At 34.8% G+C, this 24,274-nt stretch overlaps 4 protein-coding genes and 1 non-coding gene across 6 annotated transcripts; 4 read left to right on the forward strand and 1 right to left on the reverse strand.

Moving 5' to 3' along the window:
* Nucleotides 1-321: 321 nt before the first annotated feature.
* Nucleotides 322-1,501, forward strand: LOC115999707 (cysteine-rich receptor-like protein kinase 25). The gene has a single exon (XM_031239598.1). The coding sequence runs from the start codon at nt 337-339 to the stop codon at nt 1,168-1,170; it is 834 nt and encodes a 277-aa protein (XP_031095458.1). The 5' UTR covers nt 322-336; the 3' UTR covers nt 1,171-1,501.
* A 2,450-nt stretch (nt 1,502-3,951) lies between these two features.
* On the reverse strand, nt 3,952-4,023 carry TRNAH-GUG. Its single transcript has one exon. It is a non-coding gene; the product is annotated as a tRNA-His (tRNA).
* Nucleotides 4,024-6,254: 2,231 nt separating this feature from the next.
* LOC116032947 (cysteine-rich receptor-like protein kinase 10) lies at nt 6,255-15,297 on the forward strand. Its single transcript, XM_031275699.1, has 15 exons — nt 6,255-6,491; nt 7,567-7,704; nt 7,792-7,916; nt 7,990-8,200; nt 8,397-8,634; nt 8,758-8,908; nt 9,006-9,323; nt 9,554-9,566; nt 11,435-12,208; nt 13,255-13,392; nt 13,509-13,630; nt 13,719-13,929; nt 14,040-14,277; nt 14,363-14,606; nt 14,704-15,297. The coding sequence occupies exons 1-15, from the start codon at nt 6,320-6,322 to the stop codon at nt 15,025-15,027; spliced, it is 3,417 nt and encodes a 1,138-aa protein (XP_031131559.1). The 5' UTR covers nt 6,255-6,319; the 3' UTR covers nt 15,028-15,297.
* A 1,205-nt stretch (nt 15,298-16,502) lies between these two features.
* Nucleotides 16,503-19,461, forward strand: LOC115999696 (cysteine-rich receptor-like protein kinase 25). 2 transcript variants are annotated; one of them, XM_031239579.1, is made up of 7 exons: nt 16,503-17,378; nt 17,613-17,750; nt 17,830-17,954; nt 18,040-18,250; nt 18,448-18,685; nt 18,821-18,971; nt 19,053-19,461. In XM_031239579.1, the coding sequence occupies exons 1-7, from the start codon at nt 16,556-16,558 to the stop codon at nt 19,305-19,307; spliced, it is 1,941 nt and encodes a 646-aa protein (XP_031095439.1). In that variant the 5' UTR covers nt 16,503-16,555; the 3' UTR covers nt 19,308-19,461. The 2 variants fall into 2 exon arrangements, with proteins under 2 accessions (XP_031095439.1, XP_031095447.1); XM_031239587.1 differs by lacking the exon at nt 18,821-18,971 and having other exon boundaries at nt 16,504-17,378; nt 19,053-19,201.
* Nucleotides 19,462-23,953: 4,492 nt separating this feature from the next.
* LOC116032976 lies at nt 23,954-24,274 on the forward strand. The gene has a single exon (XM_031275733.1). The coding sequence runs from the start codon at nt 23,954-23,956 to the stop codon at nt 24,272-24,274; it is 321 nt and encodes a 106-aa protein (XP_031131593.1).

Below are 24,274 nucleotides of genomic sequence, written 5' to 3' on the forward strand. Positions count from 1 at the left end.
TATTACATTTACCTTTATAAGTAACAAAAATTGTATTCCTGATTAGTATTACATTTGAGCATATAAGTATGACATTTGTGCATATAAGTGTTACATTTGCATCTTGACCCGACCCGACCCGTCTCATGGTAAGACGGTCTCACACAAGTTTTTGCCTTTTAAATTTTAGCATTTTAAAGTTATAAAAAGTTTATTAACTAAATACTTATATTAATTGTTTAACTAAGCCAAATAATTAATAGTGGTCAAATAAGTCAAATTTTTAACTATTTTCTCAAACAGTCAACTTTATTCTTTATAAGATAGTGAGATACCCTCTCATTAAAAAAAACAAAAATGATAAGAAATATGCATCTTCAATTCAGATCTTTTCTGCTGGGTTACATCCTAATCCTATGCATCTGCCTCCAGATCAGTCCCTTCATCGGAGCTACCTTCAAACCTCTCGGAAACTTTTGTCAAAACACCCCTACTTATACCCCTAACACCACTTATGAAGCCAACCTTAAGTCCCTCCTCCCCACTCTTTCCTCCCATGCCAACCGCCAAAACGGCTTCTTCACCGCCGGCGATCATCAAGACACCGTGTACGGCCTGTTCATGTGCCGGGGCGACGTCTCCGCCGCCGACTGCGGCGCGTGTGTGAGCGACGCTAGCGCAACCGTATTGCAGAGATGTCCCAACCAAAAGACTGCCACTATCTGGTACGATTTTTGTACCCTCAGTTACTCCGACGGACCTGTATATGGGATACCCAATCCGTCTTTCGTCCCGTTCTATTTGTATAATGGTAATAAGGATTCTCGACCGGATAGTTTCATGATGTCCGTTAACAAGACGTTGACTCAGTTGGCCGCTAGAGTGGTCAACGATCAATCTGCCGGCCGGAACTTTGCGACTGAAGAAGGTAACTTCACTGAATCGGAGAGGATCTACAGTCTGGCGCAGTGCCGGCCGGATATTGGGAACCGGGATTGTGAGACATGCCTGCGCAAAGCTATCGAAGAACTGCAAAGTTGTTGTTATTCAAGATTGAGTGCCACAGCTCTCTCCCTAGACTGTTATATGAAGTATGCGACGGAGCCTTTCTACACTAGCACAGCCGCGCCGGCTCCGCCTCCTATCCCCTGTTATAATAATAATTACTATTACTATTATTATTATCATTAATTAAACCAAAGCAAAATGAAATGCCCCAGAATGGAGTCAGTTTTCACAAGTGGCGAAGTTACTGATATTAGTGCATGAATAATTATGTTTGTTAGTGGTGCACTGAAGTATGGATAAATGGATAATGGTATAATGGGCTAAGCATTAAGTGAGTTGTATTATTATAGTTATGGATATGGAATAATGCCTGGCAGCAAGTCATCAACATTAGCATGGTTTATTACTTTGCTTTAGTATAAATAGGGAGTCTATCACTTGTTATTTGTACGTGTATCCTGAAAACCGAAGCAAACAATTTCTATTCCTAATCACATTTTCTCTCTTGGTTTTACCGCTATGAGACAACCATTTTCCCTGGCCAACAGTAGTATCGTATAACTTTGAAAATAATATTCTAATTCTTGAAGAAACTAATTACACTTGTATTCTTACTTCAAAGAGAAAAACGAGCTTTGATCTTCTACAATGTGACCCTGGGTATTTATACAAGAATAATAAACTTATTCAACAGAAATAAGTAAAATACTTAACAAATATGACTTAGGAAAGTAATTTAAGGCTTGCATGACTTCTATGGGAATTTAACAAATCCCATTTAAGGTAACAAACCCAAATTTCGCCTCAAATTCTTAATTCCGCACATAGTAACCGACTTTCGGTACGCAGCCGGTCGGGCACCGCCTCCCGATTGCTTGGAAATTACATTTATAGAAAATAAACATATTCCTTTGTTTGACAAGTCATTTTATTACTAGAAATACTATTTTGATTTTTTTTTAAACAAAGAACTTAATGCATTAAATCATACAAAAGACAATCAACAAGAAAATGAGGAGGGCTATCAAACCACTCCCCGCAACCTAACACAGAAACGACTTCCTCCCGAGCAACAATGTTGGCAGCACGATTCACAGATCGCTTAGCATGTGTAATGTTATTAACCGAAGTTTCGAACTGAATTAACCGTCAACCGAAATTTTAAAAAACATTTAACCTTTAACTGAAGTGCATGTGTAATGTTATTCGAACCGAATTAATTGTTCACATCTATATTGTTTTAATGGACATGCATGTTTGATATGGATTAATTCCTTCATGTATTCTAGTGTATAGAAATATATGTGAAGTATAAAGTAGACAAGAGAATTTAGCTCAAAAAGGCTTTATTATTCATTCTGCTATTCCATATTGGAGTGAGAGAGAGTAGAGAGTATTCTCTTTAGGGAGATTTCTGGAACCAAAAGTCCGAGTCCCCCAACTTGAAGGGCTAGGGCCCTTTATAACGGCAACCAGACCCGTACTCGATACCGTATAAATGTCTAAAATACATATAGCGATCATCCTAAGGTATATTCCCTATCAATGTGTAATTTTTTTCTCGCTTGCCAACAATATTGTCACTTACGCTGCAGATTTATAACACTGAAATAGGTAGAGAAAACCAATAAGAGTGACAAAATAAATTATTTGCTAGCGTATATAAGCTAACAACAATGCCAAAATTTAAAGCATAACATAATAAACCATATGTTAATAATTTAGTCCATAACATAATAAACCATATGTTAATAATTTAGTCCACTTAAACATAGAAAAACAGAATCACTATCCAATGGTGCGGAAATAGGAAATTTTATTGTCCGGAACACAAATATATATTGTTTGTCGTTAATCGAAAACCAATTGGCCAAGGTTCTCTTGTATTTGGTTTGATCTTAGACTTTTTTCAAACCCTTTGAAAACAATGAACGGTCCACGTTTACTCTCTTTAAAGAATGTTGTTGGGAGTGCTTTCATCAACCAAAATGACTTCTGGGCTTGACGAAGATGTGGCTTCCAGTGGTGCTATGCCCTGGATGAAACTAACTATTAAGAAAAGCAAGGTGGAAAAATATTATTGCAAGAGCAAGAAACATGTTTAATGAGAACTAACTTGTCCAACATTGTCCTGTGTGAAGCGTTGATATTCCCTCGTATTTTATAATATTATTTCCTAATTTTTAATTAGATATAATAAAAGATATATTAATAAAAATTATAAGGGATATTTCGATTTGGTTTCTTTAATTTTGTACTGACTACAAGTATATTGTTGATCACAATTATGTCGACGTCTCATGTAATTCTAATGTACAATTGTTGTACAAATAGGATTTGTATTACCATATTTTACAATATTACGTTGCAGAAAAGTATATGTATTGTATTATTACGATTAATAATTTTAATCTAGAATTGTATTACAAATAAAAAAGTATTAAAGAATTTAATCTATAATTATATTACGAATAGGAAAGTATGAATGAATTTAATCTAGAATTGTATTATGAATAGGAAAGTATGAAAGAGTATATTGTATTAGGAATTGTATTATCATATTTTAATGTACAATTGTAGTACGGATAGAAATTGTATTACAATATTTTACAATATTGCGTATATGGCTATTTTGAGCGGGAATTTAAAATGGAAGATTTTGTTTTTATTAGAATATATATATATACCATATTTTAATGTATGGAAGATTTTGTTTTTATTAGAATATATATATATATACCATATTTTAATGTATGGAAGATTTTGTTTTTATTAGAATATATATATAATACCATATTTTAATAGTAGGAAGATTTTGTTTTAATAGTAGGAAGATTTTGTTTTTATTAATAGTATAGATTTTAATAGGAAGATTTTGTAATACTTGTCTTGGCTCTCGGTAGAGAGCTCTTCAACCAGCATTTTTGTGGAATTAGTTGGATTTGAGAAAGACAAAAGAACTGTTGTGGCTGCTGGGATTCGAGCCCAGGTCTTCACGGCCACAACGTGAAATTCTCACCACTAAACTACAGCCACAAGTTTGAAACAATAAATGATGAAATCTTAATTATCCATATATGCGTTTCAATGCATGTTTAATTATAGTTTTATTATTGTTTCAAGTTCTCAACCACGAAACGACTTATTAGCCTTCTAGATTTAAACTAGTCAATTTGGTCTAAGCTAGTCAATTATAAGAGATTCATCCAAGATCATGAACAAAATCGAAGAATCCAGCAATGGAGTACAAGGATGAAGTTTATGCAAATTGAAAGATGAAAATTTTGATGTATTAAATTTCAATTTATATGTTGATGCAAAATGAGGATCCCGTTGAGGCTAGGTGAAATAATTGCCATCTCTATAAAGTATGCATCAATTTTTGAATGAGGAAGACACCCATGGTGTTCAAAGATGAATTGTAGAATGTATATAATTTTTTAGGCTTATTTTCAAAGTCCTATATTGATGAAGAAATTGAACGGAAAATAATAGTTATGAAGATATTTAATTTGCACTTGAAATCTTTAGATTTACTTTAGAACCAATTTAACTTTTATTCATAAACTTTATGTCATTGTTACATTTAGACATTTAGTTCTACATTTTTAATTTTGTTTAGTTACATTCTTGACTTTTATTTTTTTTGTCATTGATGAAAGATTGATTTTAGTGGTCATGATAGTGTGTGTGTGAGAGAGGGTATCCTCTAATTACCGGATATCGTCTTAAGGAGTAGACCAAAATGATATTAAATAGTAGGTTGGTTAAGCACAAAATATGTCAAGTGTTTGAAATCAAGTTATAACAAGTTGAAGAATTTCATAAGGACACTTAAGTCACAAGTAATAAACAAGACAAGTCAGCTAGTTATAACAACTTGGTTGAAAAAAAAAATCTCATTAATGAGATTACTGGGAAGTGACCTGGTGGGTGGAGTAAGGTGACACTGAGTAGTAGAGTAAATCTAGTTATTTGAGTATTTTGAGCTCGATCACTAAAGAACAAGTCATTAAGTTCAATTAAAAGCCTAAGCTTAGGTGACGCGAAGATTCGAATCCAGGATTAGCTCTGATACCAAATTGAAGCATGTGTTCTATCTCAACAAATTTTCTATTATTTTCTCCCATAAAATTGATCATTAGAAGCCATTGGAAAAATACCAAATTTGTAATTATCAGAATTTGAACAAAATTCTAAATAGATAGAAGTCGTGCAAAACCAATTTAAAGTCATTAAATAACCTATTTTTTAAAGAAATGGTGAATAAGATAGAGCCAAGTCAATCACCAAGTCCGGCCTCTTCGTATGAAAACCGCATGAAAGTGAAAGTGTGAAACAATATCTTTTTTCTCATCAAGTTTTTTTCTTCCACAAATATTGAATTTCCAACCTTTAACTCCCCCACCCTGAACCCAACAAAAATATCTGAAGGGATATAAATCATACTAACTTAGCTGGACACAAAGGCTAACCTTTTACTTATTGCATACAAGAAGAGGTAACTCTACACTGCTACCACTAATAAGACTCATCCTAATCTTTCTTCCTAAATTTCACCGTAGCCAACTGAGCTGTACATCTGTAAACGTAATTCTTTATATGCCTATGTTCTCCTAAACAAGATAGTGAGATGCCCTCTCATTAAGAAACATAAATGATAAGGAATATGCATCTTCAATTCAGATGTTTTCTTCTGGGTTACATCCTAATCCTATGCATCTGCTTCCAGATCAGTCCGTTCATCGGAGCTACCTTCAAACCTCTCGGAAACTTTTGTCAAAACACCCCTACTTATACCCCTAACACCACTTATGAAGCCAACCTTAAATCTCTCCTCCCCACTCTTTCCTCCCATGCCAACCGCCAAAACGGCTTCTACAACTTCACCGCCGGCGATCAAGACACCGTGTACGGCCTGTTCTTGTGCCGGGGTGACGTCTCCGCACGCGACTGCGGCGCGTGTGTAAGCGACGCTAGTGCAACCGTATTGCAGATTTGTCCCAACCAAACCACTGCAACTATTTGGTACGATTTTTGTACCCTGAGATACTCTGACGAACCTGTATATGGGATACCCAACCCGTCTTTCGTCCCGTTCTATTTGTATAATGGTAATAAGGATTCTCGACCGGATAGTTTCATGGGGTCCGTGAACAAGACGTTGACTCAGGTGGCCTCTGGAGTGGTCAACGGTCAATCTGCCGGCCGGAAGTTTGCGACTCAAGAAGGCAACTTTACTGAATCGGAGAGGATTTACAGTCTGGCGCAGTGCCGGCCGGATATTGGGAGCCGGGATTGTGAGACATGCCTGCGCAAAGCTATCCAAGTAATGCAAAGTTGTTGTTATTCAAGATTGAGTGCCACAGCTCTCTCCCTAGACTGTAATATGAAGTATGCGACGGAGCCTTTCTACAATATTAGCACAGCCGCGCCGCCACGGGCTCCGCCACCTATCCTCCCTCCTCCTCCTCCTCCTCCGCCCACTTCTTCAACAAGTGCAGGTAATAGAGGTTGGAAACACAGTCTTTTACTAGAAGATGTGTACCAAATAAACTTCACTTTATGACTATGGACCAGGTCTACTTTGCAAGGTGGACTTAGTCATGTTCACAATTTTAGAGCTCTATATTTATAATTTTAGATCTCAATATACAAAATTACATTACTAAATATTTACAATTTTTAAACTTTATATTCACAATTTTGTTATATAAATTCAAAAATTGTGTTATAATGTTGAATATAGAGTAATAAAATTGTGGATATATAGTTCTAGAATTTTGAACATAAAACTCTAAAATTGTGAACATGGACCAAGGCCTGTAGCCTAACAATCGGTCAATTTTAGTTCAAAATTGATGGACTGAGTCGAAAAGTTCAAAAACTTTTAGAATTAGATCTATGAAATTTTAGTCATAAAAAATTAACCTAATGACCCCAACTGACTAGTCCAAAATTTAGTGATTTAGCTTAATAATCCAAGCTACTTTAAAGTTATTCTTTGTTTCACAATTTATGTGAAACAAAATATATATGAAATTTATATGTCAGTTCATTTTAGTAATTTTTATTAAATTTGTAAATAAAATGTAAATTTATTATATATATATATATATATATATATATATAAAAGCTTATTATAATTATGTAAATATAATAATTATTTTTTGTTGAAATTTAGAAATAGATATTTATATTGATTGAATGGTGTATAAATTTATATGTACTAGTGTAAATGCCCTAGTTTATTAGAATTGAAAAATTAGAATGTTTTTTGAAAATTTTAAAAGTTTTATTTGAGTTCACCTGATAAATTTGATAATTAGAAGTTTTAGGGTTAGGACCTAGAATTTTAAACGCCATAAAAATAAATGACCCCTAGCTAATATACCTCACAACCCAATAGGGCTAGTTTGAAACCGAATGAATTAACCTGATTGACATCCTTACTTATGATGATCCTAATTGGCAAAGAACCACAAGGAGAAAACCAACCTAGATTGCCACTTTGGCTAAACCAAGAAGCAAATACTGATTATTGCCATTTTTGAGTGTGATGCGTTTCTGTTGATGCAGGAAACAAAGGAAATTCTTCATCAAAACTGATTATTGCCATTGTAGTTCCGGTCATCGGGGTTACACTCTTCATTGCAATCTTTTGTTTTGTGAGGATCAAAAAAGAGAAGAAATCAAAAACTACAGCACAGACAAAAGGTTGAGTACCAGAGTGATTGGGATTAGAGTTTCTGTATCCTTAATTGTATTATATATAATGCATGTTTGCAATTCAAATTTTAGCAGAAGATGTGTCTGGAATTTCAACTGAGGAGTTCTCCCAATACGATTTTGCTACTATTCAAGCTATTACAAATGACTTTTCCAATGAAAATAAAATTGGCCAAGGCGGATATGGTTCTGTATACAAGGTGAAATTTTTGTAAGATCAATATGCTCATTTTAGTAGTCCATTTTGATTCTTTATTGGAAATAAATGCTCAGGGAAAGCTTCCCAACGGACTAGAGGTAGCTATAAAAAGGCTTTCAAGAAACTCAAGACAAGGAGCTCAAGAATTCAAAAATGAAGTTGGTGTAGTTGCCAAGCTTCAACATAAAAATTTAGTAAGGCTATTGGGATTTTGCTCCGAAAGAGAAGAAAAGATACTAATTTATGAATTTGTTCCCAATAGAAGTCTTGACTATTTTTTATTTGGTAAGTTTCAAATCTAAGAAGTTTCATTGTTCAGTTCGTCTTTTATCCTAAATTTTGAAGAAAAGATCAGATGTCTTCCATCTACTGTTTTCTGCACCATTTCTTTTGTTTTTAGGTTTTATGATTATCATGTTCTAAAATTAAGACTTCAACATAATTTGCCTAACTTGTGACATACATTTTGTGGCTTATGCAGATAATGAAAAGAAGCATCCTTTGAATTGGTCAAGGCGTTACAAGATTATAGAAGGGATAACACGAGGGCTACTATACCTTCATGAAGATTCTCGTCTTAGAATCATACATCGTGATCTTAAGGCAAGTAACATATTACTAGATAAAGAAATGAACCCAAAAATAGCCGACTTTGGCATGGCCAAAATTTTTGGAGTTGATCAAACTCAAGGAAATACAAGCAGAATTGTTGGAACATAGTAAGTTTTTATTAAATCCTTTGTTATAAAAATGCCAATCATTGCAACTATAATTTGATATATATACTCCATTCGTTCCCATGCATATTACTAATATCTCTAGATTTATTTAATGGTTGGCAGTGGCTACATGTCTCCTGAATATGTAATACATGGCCAATTCTCTGTGAAGTCTGATGTTTATAGTTTTGGCGTTCTTCTTTTGGAAATCATAGCCGGGGAAAGAAATTCCAACTTCGCCGAATCAACTGGACCACAGGATCTTCTTAGCTATGTGAGTAGAAAATCCATGATAGAATCTACCAACTAGTGCCAAATCACTAATAACATTACTGTTAACCCTTTTAACTTGGTGCCGGTAAAAATTGTAGGCTTGGAAACATTGGAGGGACAACACACCTTTAGAAATACTGGATCCAGTTCTTGGAGAATCCTACTCAAGAAATGAAGTCATCCAATGTATCCATATAGGCTTATTATGCGTTCAAGAAGATATCGAGGAAAGGCCTACAATGGCAAATGTTGTCCTCATGCTCAATAGTCATTCTATTACTAGGTCATCACCTGGTGAACCAGGATTTTTCTTTAGGGGAAGATCAGAGCCGAACGGGACAGAATCAGATCAGTCTAGGAGCAAGTCATTGCCATTTTCTGTGAATGAAGTGTCCATTTCTGAGCTAGATCCAAGATGATGGAGAGAGCTGAGAAATCTAGTTATCGGGTACAAGGGTGAAATTTATGCAGATTGAAAAATAAAAGTTTGTTGTTTTAAATTCCAGTTCATACTTTATATTGTTTGGAAATGATGAATATTGGATGTTTAATTTAATGCTACTCTTTCTGCCTTGGACATGGAAGTTTTGTATGTCTGTAATTATTTATTGAATTTTAATGAGCCATATTATATATTCTCTTATAGGCAGCAAAACACAGTATAAATCTTGTACTCCTAATATAAACTAAGTGACGATACACATATAAATTAGAGCTTAGGTTTAGGAACCAAGAAGTATTGAAATAAAGATTGAAAGGGCTCCAATCGCTCAAGGTGACCCGAGAGTTTTAGTGTATATTACTATATTGTATTAATAAATTGGAAACCTATCAAATCAATACTATTTATACCTAGAATATGTCAGCTAATAAATGGTGCATGGTAGCAGCCTTGTAGCAGATGTCAAGGGAAGTTATATTGTATTTCCATGGTACAACTGAGAACCACATGATTTGTTCTAATACACTTGACTAATTACTTATAATTAGATGATATTTAAATACGGGAATTATATTACATTTATATGCATGACTTTTTTTAAAAATAAATTGTTTTAAATAAATGAATGATAGATAAAAGTAGTCATGCAAAACCAAATTAAAGTAAAAGTCAATATTGTGTAGGAAATAGTGGAATAAGGTAGAGCCAATCAGTCACCTGTCAAAGTCTCTCCGTTTGAAAGGGGCAACAACAGGCGACGAAGGGAAGCTGGTGATTTTTATTTTCACTATTTCAAGATTTCAGACTTGTCTCTCTCAATTTTCTATTTTATGTTTTTTTTTTTAACATGTTATAAAAAAAAATAAAGTAAAATAAAATAAAATAAAATAGAATATTTTTTCTGAAAAAAGAGGAAAATAAAATAATAAAACCACGAAATGATTGAAGAATGAGGTTAGAAAAATGTCACGCCCTCACTGAGGTTCAAACTCATAGACTTCTCATATGGAAGAGTCACTTCATACTACTAGACCGCATTTTTCTTAATTTATTAATATTTTTTTTTATATATGGAGTAATTAATTAATCTTAGTTTTGCCAGATTAATCTTAAACTTACAGTACCTCACCCCTAGAATCACTGCAGTCGCGCAATCAATTCACTAGTCAGACCCTAGTTTTCATACGCACAATTAATATATTATGCATGTGTCCGTAGTTAACATATTACATACCTGTAATTAGTAAATTATGTACCTATTACAACTACTAGATACTACAATTAATATATTATATAAATACAATTAATAAATTATGTATATGTAGTTAACGTATTATGCACCTTTAATTTATTTATAGATGCATAATCTAATAACTGAAGGCATATAATATGTTAGTTGCAAGTATATCATCTTAACATCATTGTATAATTTGCCAAATTTATACTCTTTTGAAAAGTCTAATTATGTACTTATGTCCTTCTCAATAATAGAAGTATAGTATACGTTTTGAACCTTATTTTTTTAAATTACTAAAAAATAATAAGATATGTTATTTTACATTTTTATATTAAATGAAATTTAATAAATTAAAGTGAAAATATATAAATATATCATCGAACTATTTATAAAATAATAATTAAGCCATTGAATTCGAAAATTACTCCAAATCAATCCATGAACTCATTAAAAGGTTACGTTTAGCATTTCAAACCAATCCACGAACTAAGTTTGTGGATTAATTCGGAGCTTTTTTAAATTTAGTGGTTTATTTGCTGTTTTTCAAATAGTGGATTGCCATTTGTTTTAATTTTTTCCGCGTAAAATAGTGAGAGGTTCCACTCCAGTCGTCCTCAATGCATAGGTTTTTCCACACAACTGAACAATAATGTTACTACGTAGCTCGTACGTTTAATTTGTGGAATAATAATTAAAAAACATATCTAGCTTCCAAGTCCTTTTTTTTGCTTGTCAACTACTTTATATGATGTCCCCAAAGTGACGATCAAGTAGTTCTAAACTTCTAATATGGGGCGTTCTGATAATCTTCTAAATAAGAAACCACTAACTCAATAAAAATAACAAAGAATTATATATGGATCCTCATCCTCCATTCACATCCTTATTTGTGCTAATCAGTCTGTTAACCGGAGTTACCTCCCAACTTCTCGGACAGTTATGTCCCAACACCTCTAGTAGTACTTATGCTCCTAACAGCACTTATCGAGCAAACCTCGATGTTCTCCTCTCCGCCCTTTCTTCCAACGCCAACCGCACAGACGGCTTTTACAACACCACCGTCGGGGGGCGCAACGCCGCCGTGTACGGCCTGTTCATGTGCCGGGGCGATGTCTCCGCCGCCGTTTGCAGCGCGTGTGTAAGCGACGCCACCGTAACCGTATTGCAGCAATGCCCCAACCAAATGACTGCAACTATTTGGTACGATTACTGTATGTTGCGTTACTCCGACGGCCCTGTATACGGGAGGCCCGACCCGTCTTCTGTTATTTTTATTCTGCGTAACACTCTGAACGATTCTCAGCCGGATCGGTTCATGGAGTCTGTGAGAAAGACGTTGGATTGGGTGGTTTCTCTAGTGGTCAACGATGAATCCCCCCACAAGAAATTTGCGACTCGAGAAGATAACATTAGTGCATCCGAGAGGATCTACTGTCTTGGGCAGTGCCGGCCGGATCTTTCCAGGTTGGATTGCCGGAGATGCCTGAGCAATGGTGTCCAACAACTGCGAACTCCAACAATGGGTGCTAGAACTATCACCGCAGACTGTAGTATTAGGTATGAGGTTTACCCTTTCTACAATAGCACAGCCGCCTCTGCGCCACCGCTGGCCGCCGGTGAAGGTAAACCTTAATTTCTTGATTCAGTTCACTACTCAACTCGTTTAACTTGTACTGTACTATAATTACTTAACTTCATTAATTAAAGGACAAAAGATATAAAGATAAGAGTGTTTATTTAAAGAACATAAAGTGACAATCTTGTAATTGTACTAATTACTTGGAGATAGTACAAGAAATGCTTCAAGGAGACATTGGATGGCTCAACAAGACCATTATTATTTAAACTAGTAATTCTCACCAACTCCACTCAAATAGGGCCATACACAAGAATACATCTTTCCCTAATCTACATGTGGACCAACCACAAGAGCCAAACCCAGAGACCGATCCCGGGAGCCGGAGGCCAACCCTGAAAGTCAACCCCCAGAGAGGGACCCGGGGAGTCGACTCGGAAGCCAATCCCGAGAGTCCAACCCCGGGAACCAACCCGAAGGCCGACCATGAAAGAAGACCCCGCGGGGCGACCCGACCACTTAACCTCATATCTAACCACCTTGGGCCAACCTCGTGGTTTGCCTTGTCCACCTCGAATTGCTCTCACGGTCGACCTTGGACTGACTTCGTGATATTAAGCCCGTATGTAACAGGTTTGCCCTCGCGGTTGACCTTGGACCGACTTCGGAGCAAAGAAAGTGTTAGTTGTTACCCGTACAGAGACTAACAAATTTCTTATATTTAGAGACTTAATTTAATAAATATAATATATTTCCGGCCTACCGAAGGCTCCACCACTAAAGCTCCAACCACAACCTACCATATGAAAGTGCAACTTGGTGCCACTAGATCTCTTAGCTATCTTGGTGAGATCTACTTTCTTTGATATTATAAAATTGGATTCCCATTAATTAAAATTTTGATAAGTCAAAAATTACACCAAACATGAGATTAATTTTTCCACCTTTTAAATTTTAAGAAAATTTGAACTTTCATGGTTACCAAATATGAATTAAGTTGTAGTTGCTAATTTATGTTAAGGTTGTCGTGGAGTCTTCCTTTCATCAGTGCCAATAGAAAATTTTCAGTGTAGTCTTTCTCTGTTCATGCAGGAAACAGAGGAAATTCATCTTCAAAAGTGATTATTGCCATTGTAGTTCCGGTCATTGGGATTATATTCTTCATTGCAATCTTCTGTTTTGTGAGAGTTAGAAAAGTCAGGAAACAAAATACTACAACAGAGCAAACAGGTTAAGTACCAGATTGGTTAGGATTTAAGTTTATCTATACTACTTTTGTTTGTGTTACAATATTCACCAGTCAAGTCTTTTAGATTTACAATATCTATTCTCCATCTTTCCTGCAGATGTGTCTGGAATCTCAACAGAGGGTTGCTTGCAGTACGATCTTGCTACTATTCAAGTTATTACATCGAATTTCTCCCCTGAAAATAAAATTGGCGAAGGTGGATACGGTTACGTATACAAAGTAATTAAAGTCTCTGACTTGATTTATAACATCAATATATTCGCTCATTTTAGTCCATTCTAATTGTTTGTTGATTACTAACACTTAGGGAAAGCTTCTCAACGGACAAGAGGTAGCTGTAAAACGACTTTCAAAAAGTTCGGGACAAGGAACTCAAGAATTCAAGACGGAAGTTGAAGTTGTTGCCAAGCTTCAACATAGAAATTTAGTTAGGCTATTGGGCTTTTGCTCCGAGGGAGAAGAAAAAATATTAATCTATGAATTTGTGCCTAATAAAAGCCTTGACTACTTTTTATTTGGTTAGTTTCAAACCTTTTTTTCTTATGTTTCTAATCTCATGTTCTTAAATTAAGTGGTTTACACAATTTGCCTATCCTTGAGACAAATATTTTGTTACTTATATATGCAGAACCTAAAAAGAGGCACCTATTGGATTGGTCAAGGCGTTACAAGATTATAGAAGGGATAGCACGAGGACTACGATACCTTCATGAAGATTCTCGTATTAGAATCATACATCGTGATCTAAAAGCAAGTAATATATTGCTAGATGGAAATATGAACCCGAAAATAGCAGATTTTGGCATGGCTAAAATATTTGGAGTTGATCAAACCCAAGAAAATACAAACAGAGTTGTTGGAACATAGTAAGTTCTCATTTTCATCTTAGCTATGTGTAATTATATGCAATCTAATTAAGTGATAGATCTTTTGTTATTTGATTTGTTGTAGCAAAAAAATGTCATTCCTTATACCTATAGTACGTTTCATACACTTTCTGCCTATTACTGAGATCTTGTATGTATTCACTTTAATGGCGGGAAGTGGCTATATGTCTCCTGAGTATGCGATGCTTGGCCACTTCTCTGTGAAATCTGATGTTTATAGTTTTGGTGTTCTACTTTTGGAGATCGTAACCGGAAAAAGAAACGCCAACTTCAGTGATCGAAGTGGAGTACAAGATCTTCTTAGCTATGTGAGTATAAAATCCATGACAAAATTAAAGCCTCTTTAACTGCTGCAAGATCATTAGTATTGTTAACCCTTTTAACCTGAGGTGATAAATGTTGTAGGCTTGGAAACATTGGAGGGATGGCACACCTTTAGGAATAGTGGATCCAGTTCTTGGAGAATCTTACTCAAGAAATGAAGTCATCCAATGCATCCATATCGGCTTGTTATGCATTCAAGAAAATATCGATGAAAGACCTACAATGGGAAATGTTGACCTCATGCTTAATAGTTATTCTATTACTAAATCAGTCCCTCGTGAACCAGCATTTTTCTATAGTGGAAGATCATCAGAGCAGAGAGGGGTAGAGTCAAATAAGTCTATGAGCAAGTCAATGCCATGGTCTGTAAATGAAATGTCCATTACTGAGCTAGGCCCAAGATGAGGGAGAGAACCATGGAATCTAACCATTGAGTGCAAGGATGAAATTAATTACTCGAGTGCTCCACCATTATTCACTTAGACTTATTTCTAGTGTTCGGATAGAGGTTGGATTGAGCCCATGGTTGATGAAGGGTCTTTCATCTGCATGATTGCATGCATCACAGAGATGATATGAACTCAAAACTAAATAGCAAAGAGACAAGTCAGGGACCAGGAGTTGTACACCAAAATGAATACTAAAATGTCTGTCAGATTGCGTCTAAATTGGTTACATGTATGCATGCCAGGATCAAAAGTCAAAATACGAAATAACCACTTACTAAGTGGTTATTTCGTATTTTCGTGGTACAAGTATATGTGGGGTCCGCAATGCTATTTATCGACCATTGTCCATTTAAAGACATGGGAAAAAATAGCATAAAAATGGCATTATAAGTGACTATTTATGCTATTTTTCCACACTCTCTCCTTAAAACTTTATCCTCGGAAACCTAGGCTACAATGCTTCTAACATCTTTGGGAGGTAGCAAATAAGGTTTTAAAGAGAGAGTGTTTTGCTCGACTCCTACTAACACCCTTAACCTTTCGTTACTTGTACTTGTTATTTTTCAAAAATATTACTTTCGTAGTAATATTTCATAACAGTCCACACTCTGCCTCTAAAAAATGTGATAGTACGTCATCTATAAAAAAAAAAAGGTTGGGCATTTGCTATGAGCTATAACTCTTGGTACAATTGTAAGTGTTTGATCCTAACAAGTGAAATCAGAGTGAGATCACGTGTTCTAGTCCCTTGGCAGGTGCTAGGTAGCTAGGAAGTTTATTTGGATAAGTTAAAAATTAAAATTAATAATATAAATAATGAATTTATATTTTATGCAAATTTAAAATTATCAGACTATATAAATTTTTTAAAATAAAAATGGTTGATAGATAGAAGTCTTGCGAGACCGACCATATTTAATGTCATTAAATTGTTGTTGAGGAAATAGTGAATAAGGTGCAGCGGAGCCAATTACAAAGCCCTCAAAGTCCACTCTCCGATTGAAAGCGATTGCATGCGGCGGGCAAGAAAGGGAATCTGGTGATTCATTTCACTCTTGTCTCTTTCAATTCTATAATGTATTTTTAGAAACATGTCATAGTAAAAATTTATTCTAAAAAAAAAATGTCATAGTAAAAATTTGTAATCTGTATCACCACATTTAATCTGATCTAAGGATGTTTTTTTTTAACATGATAACCTCTAGTCTTTTGTAACAATTTTCATTGTCAAATTAAAAGTAGTTTCCGTGTTTTCACTCCCGTCGTCATCAATGCCATAGCTTAGCTTTCCGCCACGTACAATGAACAAACAACGTTACTTCCTACCCTGTTCCTTTGTTGAAAACATGAAGCTCTGGGAAAAAACAACCAAATCCTTTGACTAGTAAAACAAACCATGCATGTCTTCAAAATCCCCTTTATATATGGGTGTTCTCCCCAACTAGAAACCACTAACGTAACTCAACAAAAAATAATAAACAATTATGGATTCTCCATTCAGAGGCTTTCTGCTGGGGCTGGGCTACACCCTCTGCATCTTCTTCCTGCTCACTCTGTTCGCCGGAGTTTCCTCCCAACGTCTCGGACAGTTCTGTCCCAACACCTCTACTTATACTCCTAGCAGCAATTACCGAGCCAACCTCGATGTACTCCTCTCCACCCTTTCTTCCAATGGCAACCGCGAAAATGGCTTTTACAACTCCACCGTGACCGTCGGGGACCGCAACGCCGCCGTGTATGGCCTTTTCATGTGCCGGGGTGACGTCTCCGCCGCCGACTGCGGCGCGTGTGTAAGCGACGCTAGCGCAACCGTATTGCAGTTATGTCCCAACCAAACGACTGCAACTATCTGGTACAATTTCTGTACGCTGCGTTACTCCGGCGAACCTGTATATGGGATACCCAATCCGTCTTTCGTCCCGTTATATTCGTATAACGGAAATAACCATTCTCAACCGGATAGTTTCATGATGTCCGTCAACAAGACGTTGACTCAGGTGGCCGCTGGAGTGGTCAACGATCAATCTCCCGACCGGAAGTTTGCGACTGAAGAAGGTAACTTCACTGAATCGGAGAGGATCTACAGTCTGGCGCAGTGCCGGCCGGATATTGGCAACCCGGATTGTCAGACATGCCTACGCAAAGCAATCCAAGAACTGCAAAGTTGTTGTTATTCAAGATTGAGTGCCACAGCTCTCTCCCTAGACTGTAATATGAAGTATGCGACGGAGCCTTTCTACAATATTAGCACAGCCGCGCCACCATGGGCTCCGCCTCCTATCTCTCCTCCTTCTTCAACAAGTGCAGGTAAAACTTTTCTTGGTTCATCTTTGTTTTTTTTAGTGTTGACAAGAAAGACTCGTCGTCAATATCTGAGAGCATGTACTGAATAAATTATAAACGGGAGCATGTACTAAATAAATTATAAACCGCTGCACGGAGTTAAACTAGTCTAAATTGTCTATAACTGGTTGGCTCAAATCAAGATTGGCAAAAGTGATTACTGCCATTTTTCAGTGTGGTGCGTTTCTGTTGATGCAGGAAACAAAGGAAATTCTTCATCAAAACTGATTATTGCCATTGTAGTTCCGGTCATCGGGGTTACACTCTTCATTGCAATCTTTTGTTTTGTGAGGATCAAAAAGGAGAAGATATCAAAAACTACAGCACAGACAAAAGGTTGAGTACCAGGTTGATTGGGATTTGAGTTTCTCTATCCTTAATTGTATTATAATATTTGCAATTCAAATTTTAGCAGAAGATGTATCTGGAATTTCAACTCAGCAGTTCTCCCAATACGATTTTGCTACTCTTCAAACTATTACAAATGGCTTCTCCGATGAAACTAAAATTGGTCAAGGTGGATATGGTTCGGTCTATAAGGTAAAATTTCTTGGCTTTGCAAGATCAATATAATATGCTCATTTTAGTAGTCCATTCTAATTCTTTATTGAAAATGAATACTCAGGGAAAGCTTCCCAACGGACTAGAAGTAGCTGTAAAAAGGCTTTCAAGAAACTCAAAACAAGGAGCTCAAGAATTCAAGAATGAGGTTGGTGTAGTTGCCAAGCTTCAACATAGAAATTTAGTAAAGCTATTGGGATTTTGCTCTGAAGGGGAAGAAAAGATACTAATTTATGAATTTGTTCCCAATAAAAGTCTTGACTATTTTTTATTTGGTAAGTTCCAAACCTAAGAGTTTCATTGTTCAGTTCATCTTATTATATCCTGAATTTTGAAGAAAAGATATGTCTTCATTCCTCTGTTTTCTGCACCATTTCTTTTGTTTTTAGGTTTTATATATAATTCTCATGTTCTCAAATTAAGACTTCAACATAATTTGCAACTTCTGACATACATTTTTTTGCTTATGCAGATACTGAAAAGAAACACTTATTGAATTGGTCAAGGCGTTACAAGATTATAGAAGGAATAGCACGAGGATTATTATACCTTCATGAAGATTCTCGTCTTAAAATCATACATCGTGATCTCAAAGCAAGTAACGTATTGCTAGATAAAGAAATGAACCCAAAAATAGCAGACTTTGGCATTGCCAAAATTTTTGAAGTTGATCAAACCCAAGGAAATACAAGTACAATTGTTGGAACACAGTAAGTTACTATTAGATCCTTTCTTATTTAATTCTTCATTGCAAAAAAATGCCATTCCTTGTAACTATAATTTGATATACTTAATTTGTTTCCATGCATATTACTAACATCTTGTATTTATTTAATGGCGGATAGTGGCTACATGTCTCCTGAATATGTAATGTATGGCAATTTCTCTGTGAAGTCTGATGTTTATAGTTTTGGTGTTCTTCTTTTGGAAATCATAACTGGGAAAAAAAATTTCAACTTCGCCGAATCAAGTAGCCCACAAGACCTTCTTAGCTATGTGAGTGCAAAATCCATGATAAAATCTATTAACCACATATTATTGTTAACCCTTTTAACTTAATGCCTGTAAATATTGTAGGCTTGGAAACATTCGAGGGACAACACACCTTTAAGAATAGTGGATCCAGTTCTCGGAGAATCCTACTCAAGAAATGAAGTCATCCAATGCATCAATATTGGCTTATTATGTGTTCAAGAAGATATTTGCGAAAGGCCTACAATGGCAAATGTTGTCCTCATGCTTAATAATCATTCTATTGCTAGGTCATCACCTCGTGAACCAGGATTTTTCTTTAGGGAAAGATCAGAGCCGAAAGGGGCAAAGACAAATTAGTTTGCGAGTAAGTCATTGCCATTTTCTGTGAATGAAGTGTTGAAAGTTGAGTAAAAGTGGTGATGGAATGAAGTGTGTGTGAGAGGATATTCTCACACCGGATATTGTCTCAAGGAGTGGATCGGAAGAGTGTTGAATAATAGGTGGTTAAGCACAAGAGTGTAGAGTGTTTGGAAGTTACTTCGAGAGTGAGTTGCAAGATATCAAGTGATTGACAACTAGTCCAAAGTGCAAGGGTAAAGCAATTAACTAAGACAATTAACAAGCAATAGTAAAACTAAGGCCTTGGACTAGGCCATTTTTTAATAGATGATATAGTATATCCTAGTGAGAGCTTATGTAATGCCTTAACAAGTGAACTAGAGAGACGCTACCTTAAATGCCAATGCCACTCTCGTAAACATTAGACTCTTAATTGGAATCCAGCTCCAATCTCATGATGGCTCAAGCCAATTAAAGCAATTTATCAAACACGCGGTGTTCACGTCTCCTTCCAGTTCTCTTTTCTAAAAGCAAAGTTGGACTAGTGAGAGGTGTGGCCATGGTGTTGCTCTATTCTCATAGTTGTTAGATATGTATCCCCTAAGAGTCAACATTTATTGTTTTGGGCATTGTATTCTATTTTTTTTTTTGAGTACTACTGACTCGGTTACAATGTAGTATCTGTTCATGGGCATTGTATTCTAATTAAATAAATATAATAAATAAGTGTTTTATTTATTTTATTTTGGCTCAATTAATATATGATATTATTCCATACAATCTTCTTAATTCTTCATTCAAGTGTTAAGAATATGAGTGAGGAAGAATTTATTAATAAAGTATTGTAAAAATGATTCAAGTAATATTAATAGAAATTCTAATTGTATATTAGAATTTCGATAAGACTAGCACATTATCCTTCTTATGGTGAGTATCATGCCTTTTCATATGAGATACAAAGAGTAGACATGTGGATGATGATTAGAGAACAAGTCATTGAACAATGACGGACTACAACGTACTGCATGTGTTTACCTACGTGTCATCGGTATGTTGTATGTTACAAGTATGCAATAAAAAAGAAAACAATAAGACGTTTTTTATGGATAATGAAAATTAACATAATGTACACAATCCCAGTTTGCTCCTGAGAGTTTCAAACATGTTAATGTCCAAAGCTTTTGTGAAAATATCACCAAGTTGATTTTCTGTATGAACATATTCTAAGCAAATGATTTGGTCTTCTACAACAAAAAAAAAAAAGATACATATGCATTTCTTTAATTTATAATTCGATGTCTACAGTGCCTTTATTAAAAAAAAATATTCATTATCAAAAAATTTAAAAAGATATATAATTTCATTAGTTATATTGTCTATATTTTATATAATACAAAGATTCATTACTTTCAAATTTATTAATTAATTATATTTACTATATTGTTCATTTATTTTACACTATATTGTAATTAAATATCAAAGTTATACTAAAAATAATGTTATATATATTTATTTACCAAGTATTATGTTAATAACATGGAAAATAATTTTTTTTAAAAAAATTGAAACCAATCATATTAACTACTTAGGGATGATTTGTTGATAAAGAAAGCATTCAAATAACCAATTAAATTGATTTAAAACTCATAATTAAAAATGTCAATGTAGGGCAATAGAATATTGTGACACACTTGATAAATTGAAAAGATGCTGAGACTACAACATTGTTTTTTTTTGTAGAAAGACTACAACATTGTTGGAATCAATCTTTCAAATTCAGAAAAAAAAAGAAATTTGAAAAATAGCTACCGCTACAACATTCATTAATTGTAAAATACTTATTGTGCATTCTTTAAATATATTATAACTAATATAAATTTATAATTCATTCATTTTTTACAATTAACCTGTTTGGATTAAACACAAAATCAGCATCAATCTTAACAATAAAAATAATTGCTATATAAGATTGGACATTATCTCATTTGCGCAATGCGCGTGAAAAATTAGTTGTATTAATAAATTGGGAACCTATCAAACCAATAATACTATTTACACGCGTAGGATACGTGATCTAATAAATAGTGGTGGCCTTGTAGCAGATGTCAAAGGAAGTTATATTGTATTTCCTTGATACAAGTGACAACCACATGATTTGTTCTAATACGCTTCTATTTACGTACCTGTATTCATATGATATTTAATTAGTAATTACTATAATTATATTACATTTATTTGACCTATTATTTTAAACTACAATTTTAAATAGATGAATGATAGATAAGTCATGCAAAACCAAATTAAAGTCAAACTCAATATTGTGTAGGAAATGGTGAATAAGGTAGAGCCAATCAGTCACCTGTCAAAGTATCTCTCCGTTTAAAAGGAGCAACAACAAACGACGAGGGGAAGCTGGTGATTTGTGTTTCCACTATTTCAAGATTTTCAGTCTTGAACGCACGAGCGTTTCACGTGCGTTGCAGCTATGGTCACACAACTTATTTTCGGGTAACTGCAATACACTTTCTCACAAACAAAAAATAATATTAAAAAAAAAAAGTTAATTGAACATGTAATGCCATTTTAACTATTTTTCCCAACATATTGTATTGATAAATTGGGAACCTATCAAACCAAGAGTATTTACACGCGTAGGATATTAAGTGGGTGTATTCAATCACAACTTTCATAAACTTTTAAATACTTTTATCAATTTTAAAAGTTTGGTGGTATTCAATTTAGACTTTTATAAACTCTTTAAAAGTCTACCTGTATTCAATTCAAACTTTTCAAAACTTTTTAAAAGTATACAAGTATTCGATTAAGACTTTTATAGGGTTTTTAAAAGTCTACTGGTATTCAAACGGTTATTGACTTTCACAAGCTCTGTCAGAATATGATTTCTATTGACTTTTTCTTCATTAATATAAATAGATGAAATCCAACCCTCCAACCCCAAACTTTTCAACATTCCCTACAGACTTTTTTTCCTCTATCTAAACTAGGCAAACTTTTCATCAATTTTACGGTACGTTTCAAATCTTTCATAAATGCCAATTTTTTTTTTATGTTCAAGCAAATTCAACACTCTCCCAAACTTTTCAAGATTCTTCACAATTTTTTTCCCTCTATTTAAACCATAAACTTTTCATTAATTTTACGGTACGTTTCAAACCTTTCATAAATACCATATACTTTGCTACGAAAAAATTATTATGTAATGATGTTTAGAGCAAATTGCTGCTCGCAAAAAGAAAAAAAATAAAAAATAAAAAAAATTGCTACTCGCAACAGCAGCAATCTGCTGCGAACAGCAGCAGCTTGCTGCTGTTCGCAGCCTGTTGCAACTAGCAGCAAGTTGCTGCTGGTTGCAACAAACATTTACAATTTAAAATTTTTATTTAATTTATTTTTATAAAAAAAGTATTAATAATATATTAATATAAGTTATAAAATGTTTGTAGGGGTGTATTCAATTTAGATTTTTAATGATTTTTTAGACTTTTTAATATTAAAAAGTTTTTAAAAGTTTATAAATGTTTGTCATACAGATATTTATACTCTTACAAATTAAAGTTTATGAATGTTTAAAAGATTCTAGTAAATTATACAAAAATTCTACAAAAGTCAATTAAAATCCATCACTTTAAAAGTATTTAAAAGTCTTTAAAAGTCTTGATTGAATACACCCCCCCTAAGTGTGCGAACAGTGATTAAATGTGTGCAAATGGTGATTAAATGTGTGTGAACGGTGATTAATTGTGCGAACGGAGTGGGGGTGTCAAACAATCTAGACCATTAAATTTTTTGAGATTGATGTACAAGATTTCATCTCAAAATTTTTTAATGGTCTAGATTGATTAAGATTCTAAATTGAAGTGTGTGCGAATAGTGATTAAATGTGTGCGAAAGAAGTGTGTGTGTCAATCAATCTAGACCATTAAAAAATATTATATGGATGCACAAGATCTGATCTCACGATCTTACCTAAACATACAAGTGGTCTCATTAGAACCCTACCCTAGCTAGAACTTGGATACCTCTTTCTTCACAAATTCCCTTCTCCCAATAGCCAAATAGCTCTTTCGATGGACGACCAGAAATACCACAATTTACCTTTTGTCGCAAAAATGTGAAATTTCGTCACGAAACAACAACGAATTACGTTCCGTCGCGAATCGAGATTTTTCTTTTAGTCAAAATTGCTAGTCCTTTTTTCATATATTAAAGAGGGGGTATTTATATATTTTTAGGATTAGGAACCCTACAAGGAATAGAAATTCTAAACTGCCTCATATTGTGAGTCTTTGTAACATTAGAAATGGGCAACCGAATACTTGCTACATTTTGAATAGTAAGCCCAATCGTAGTATTGCACAAGATATGCCCAATTCGTCCAATCTCTTGTTCTAATACACGTTGAATATCCTTCTTGGGCTCTTCTTATCCTGGTCTTTGCAGCCCAAACCCTATAATTGATTGGTTCGACGACCGGCGGTCTAGAGGGTAACCCGACCGGTCTAACCAGTCTACCATCCATCAAAAATATTGTTATTGTCTTTAGAGAATAGAAGATTTCGAAGCCTTTACAAGCCTTTTTTTATAGTATTTATAGACCATCCAACAAACAGCTTTGTAGCCGAGCTTGGGGTATAAGAGAGGGCATGAAGTTGGCGCTTAGCCATGGCTACACCTCCATCATCGTCGAAACGGATTCAGAAGTTGTCATAAATGTCTTCGTCGATGACACCTACGTCTCGCATTCTAAGGACACTCTCATCTCGGATGGAAAATTCCTCATTAGACAATTCCGCAATTTCAAGATGGTTCATGTTCTTCAGGAGGGCAACCAATGTGCCGACTTCCTTGCACACTGTGGGCAATCGTCAACTTGGGGCACCACCATCCTCGACGAGCTGCCAGAAGGTCTCACTCCTCTTTTGGACTGTGACGCTTTGAAAGTCTCCTTTAGGAGAATCCGCTAA

This window comes from Ipomoea triloba, chromosome 1, assembly GCF_003576645.1.
Source record: "Ipomoea triloba cultivar NCNSP0323 chromosome 1, ASM357664v1".
In the NCBI taxonomy this organism is placed as follows: domain Eukaryota; kingdom Viridiplantae; phylum Streptophyta; class Magnoliopsida; order Solanales; family Convolvulaceae; genus Ipomoea; species Ipomoea triloba.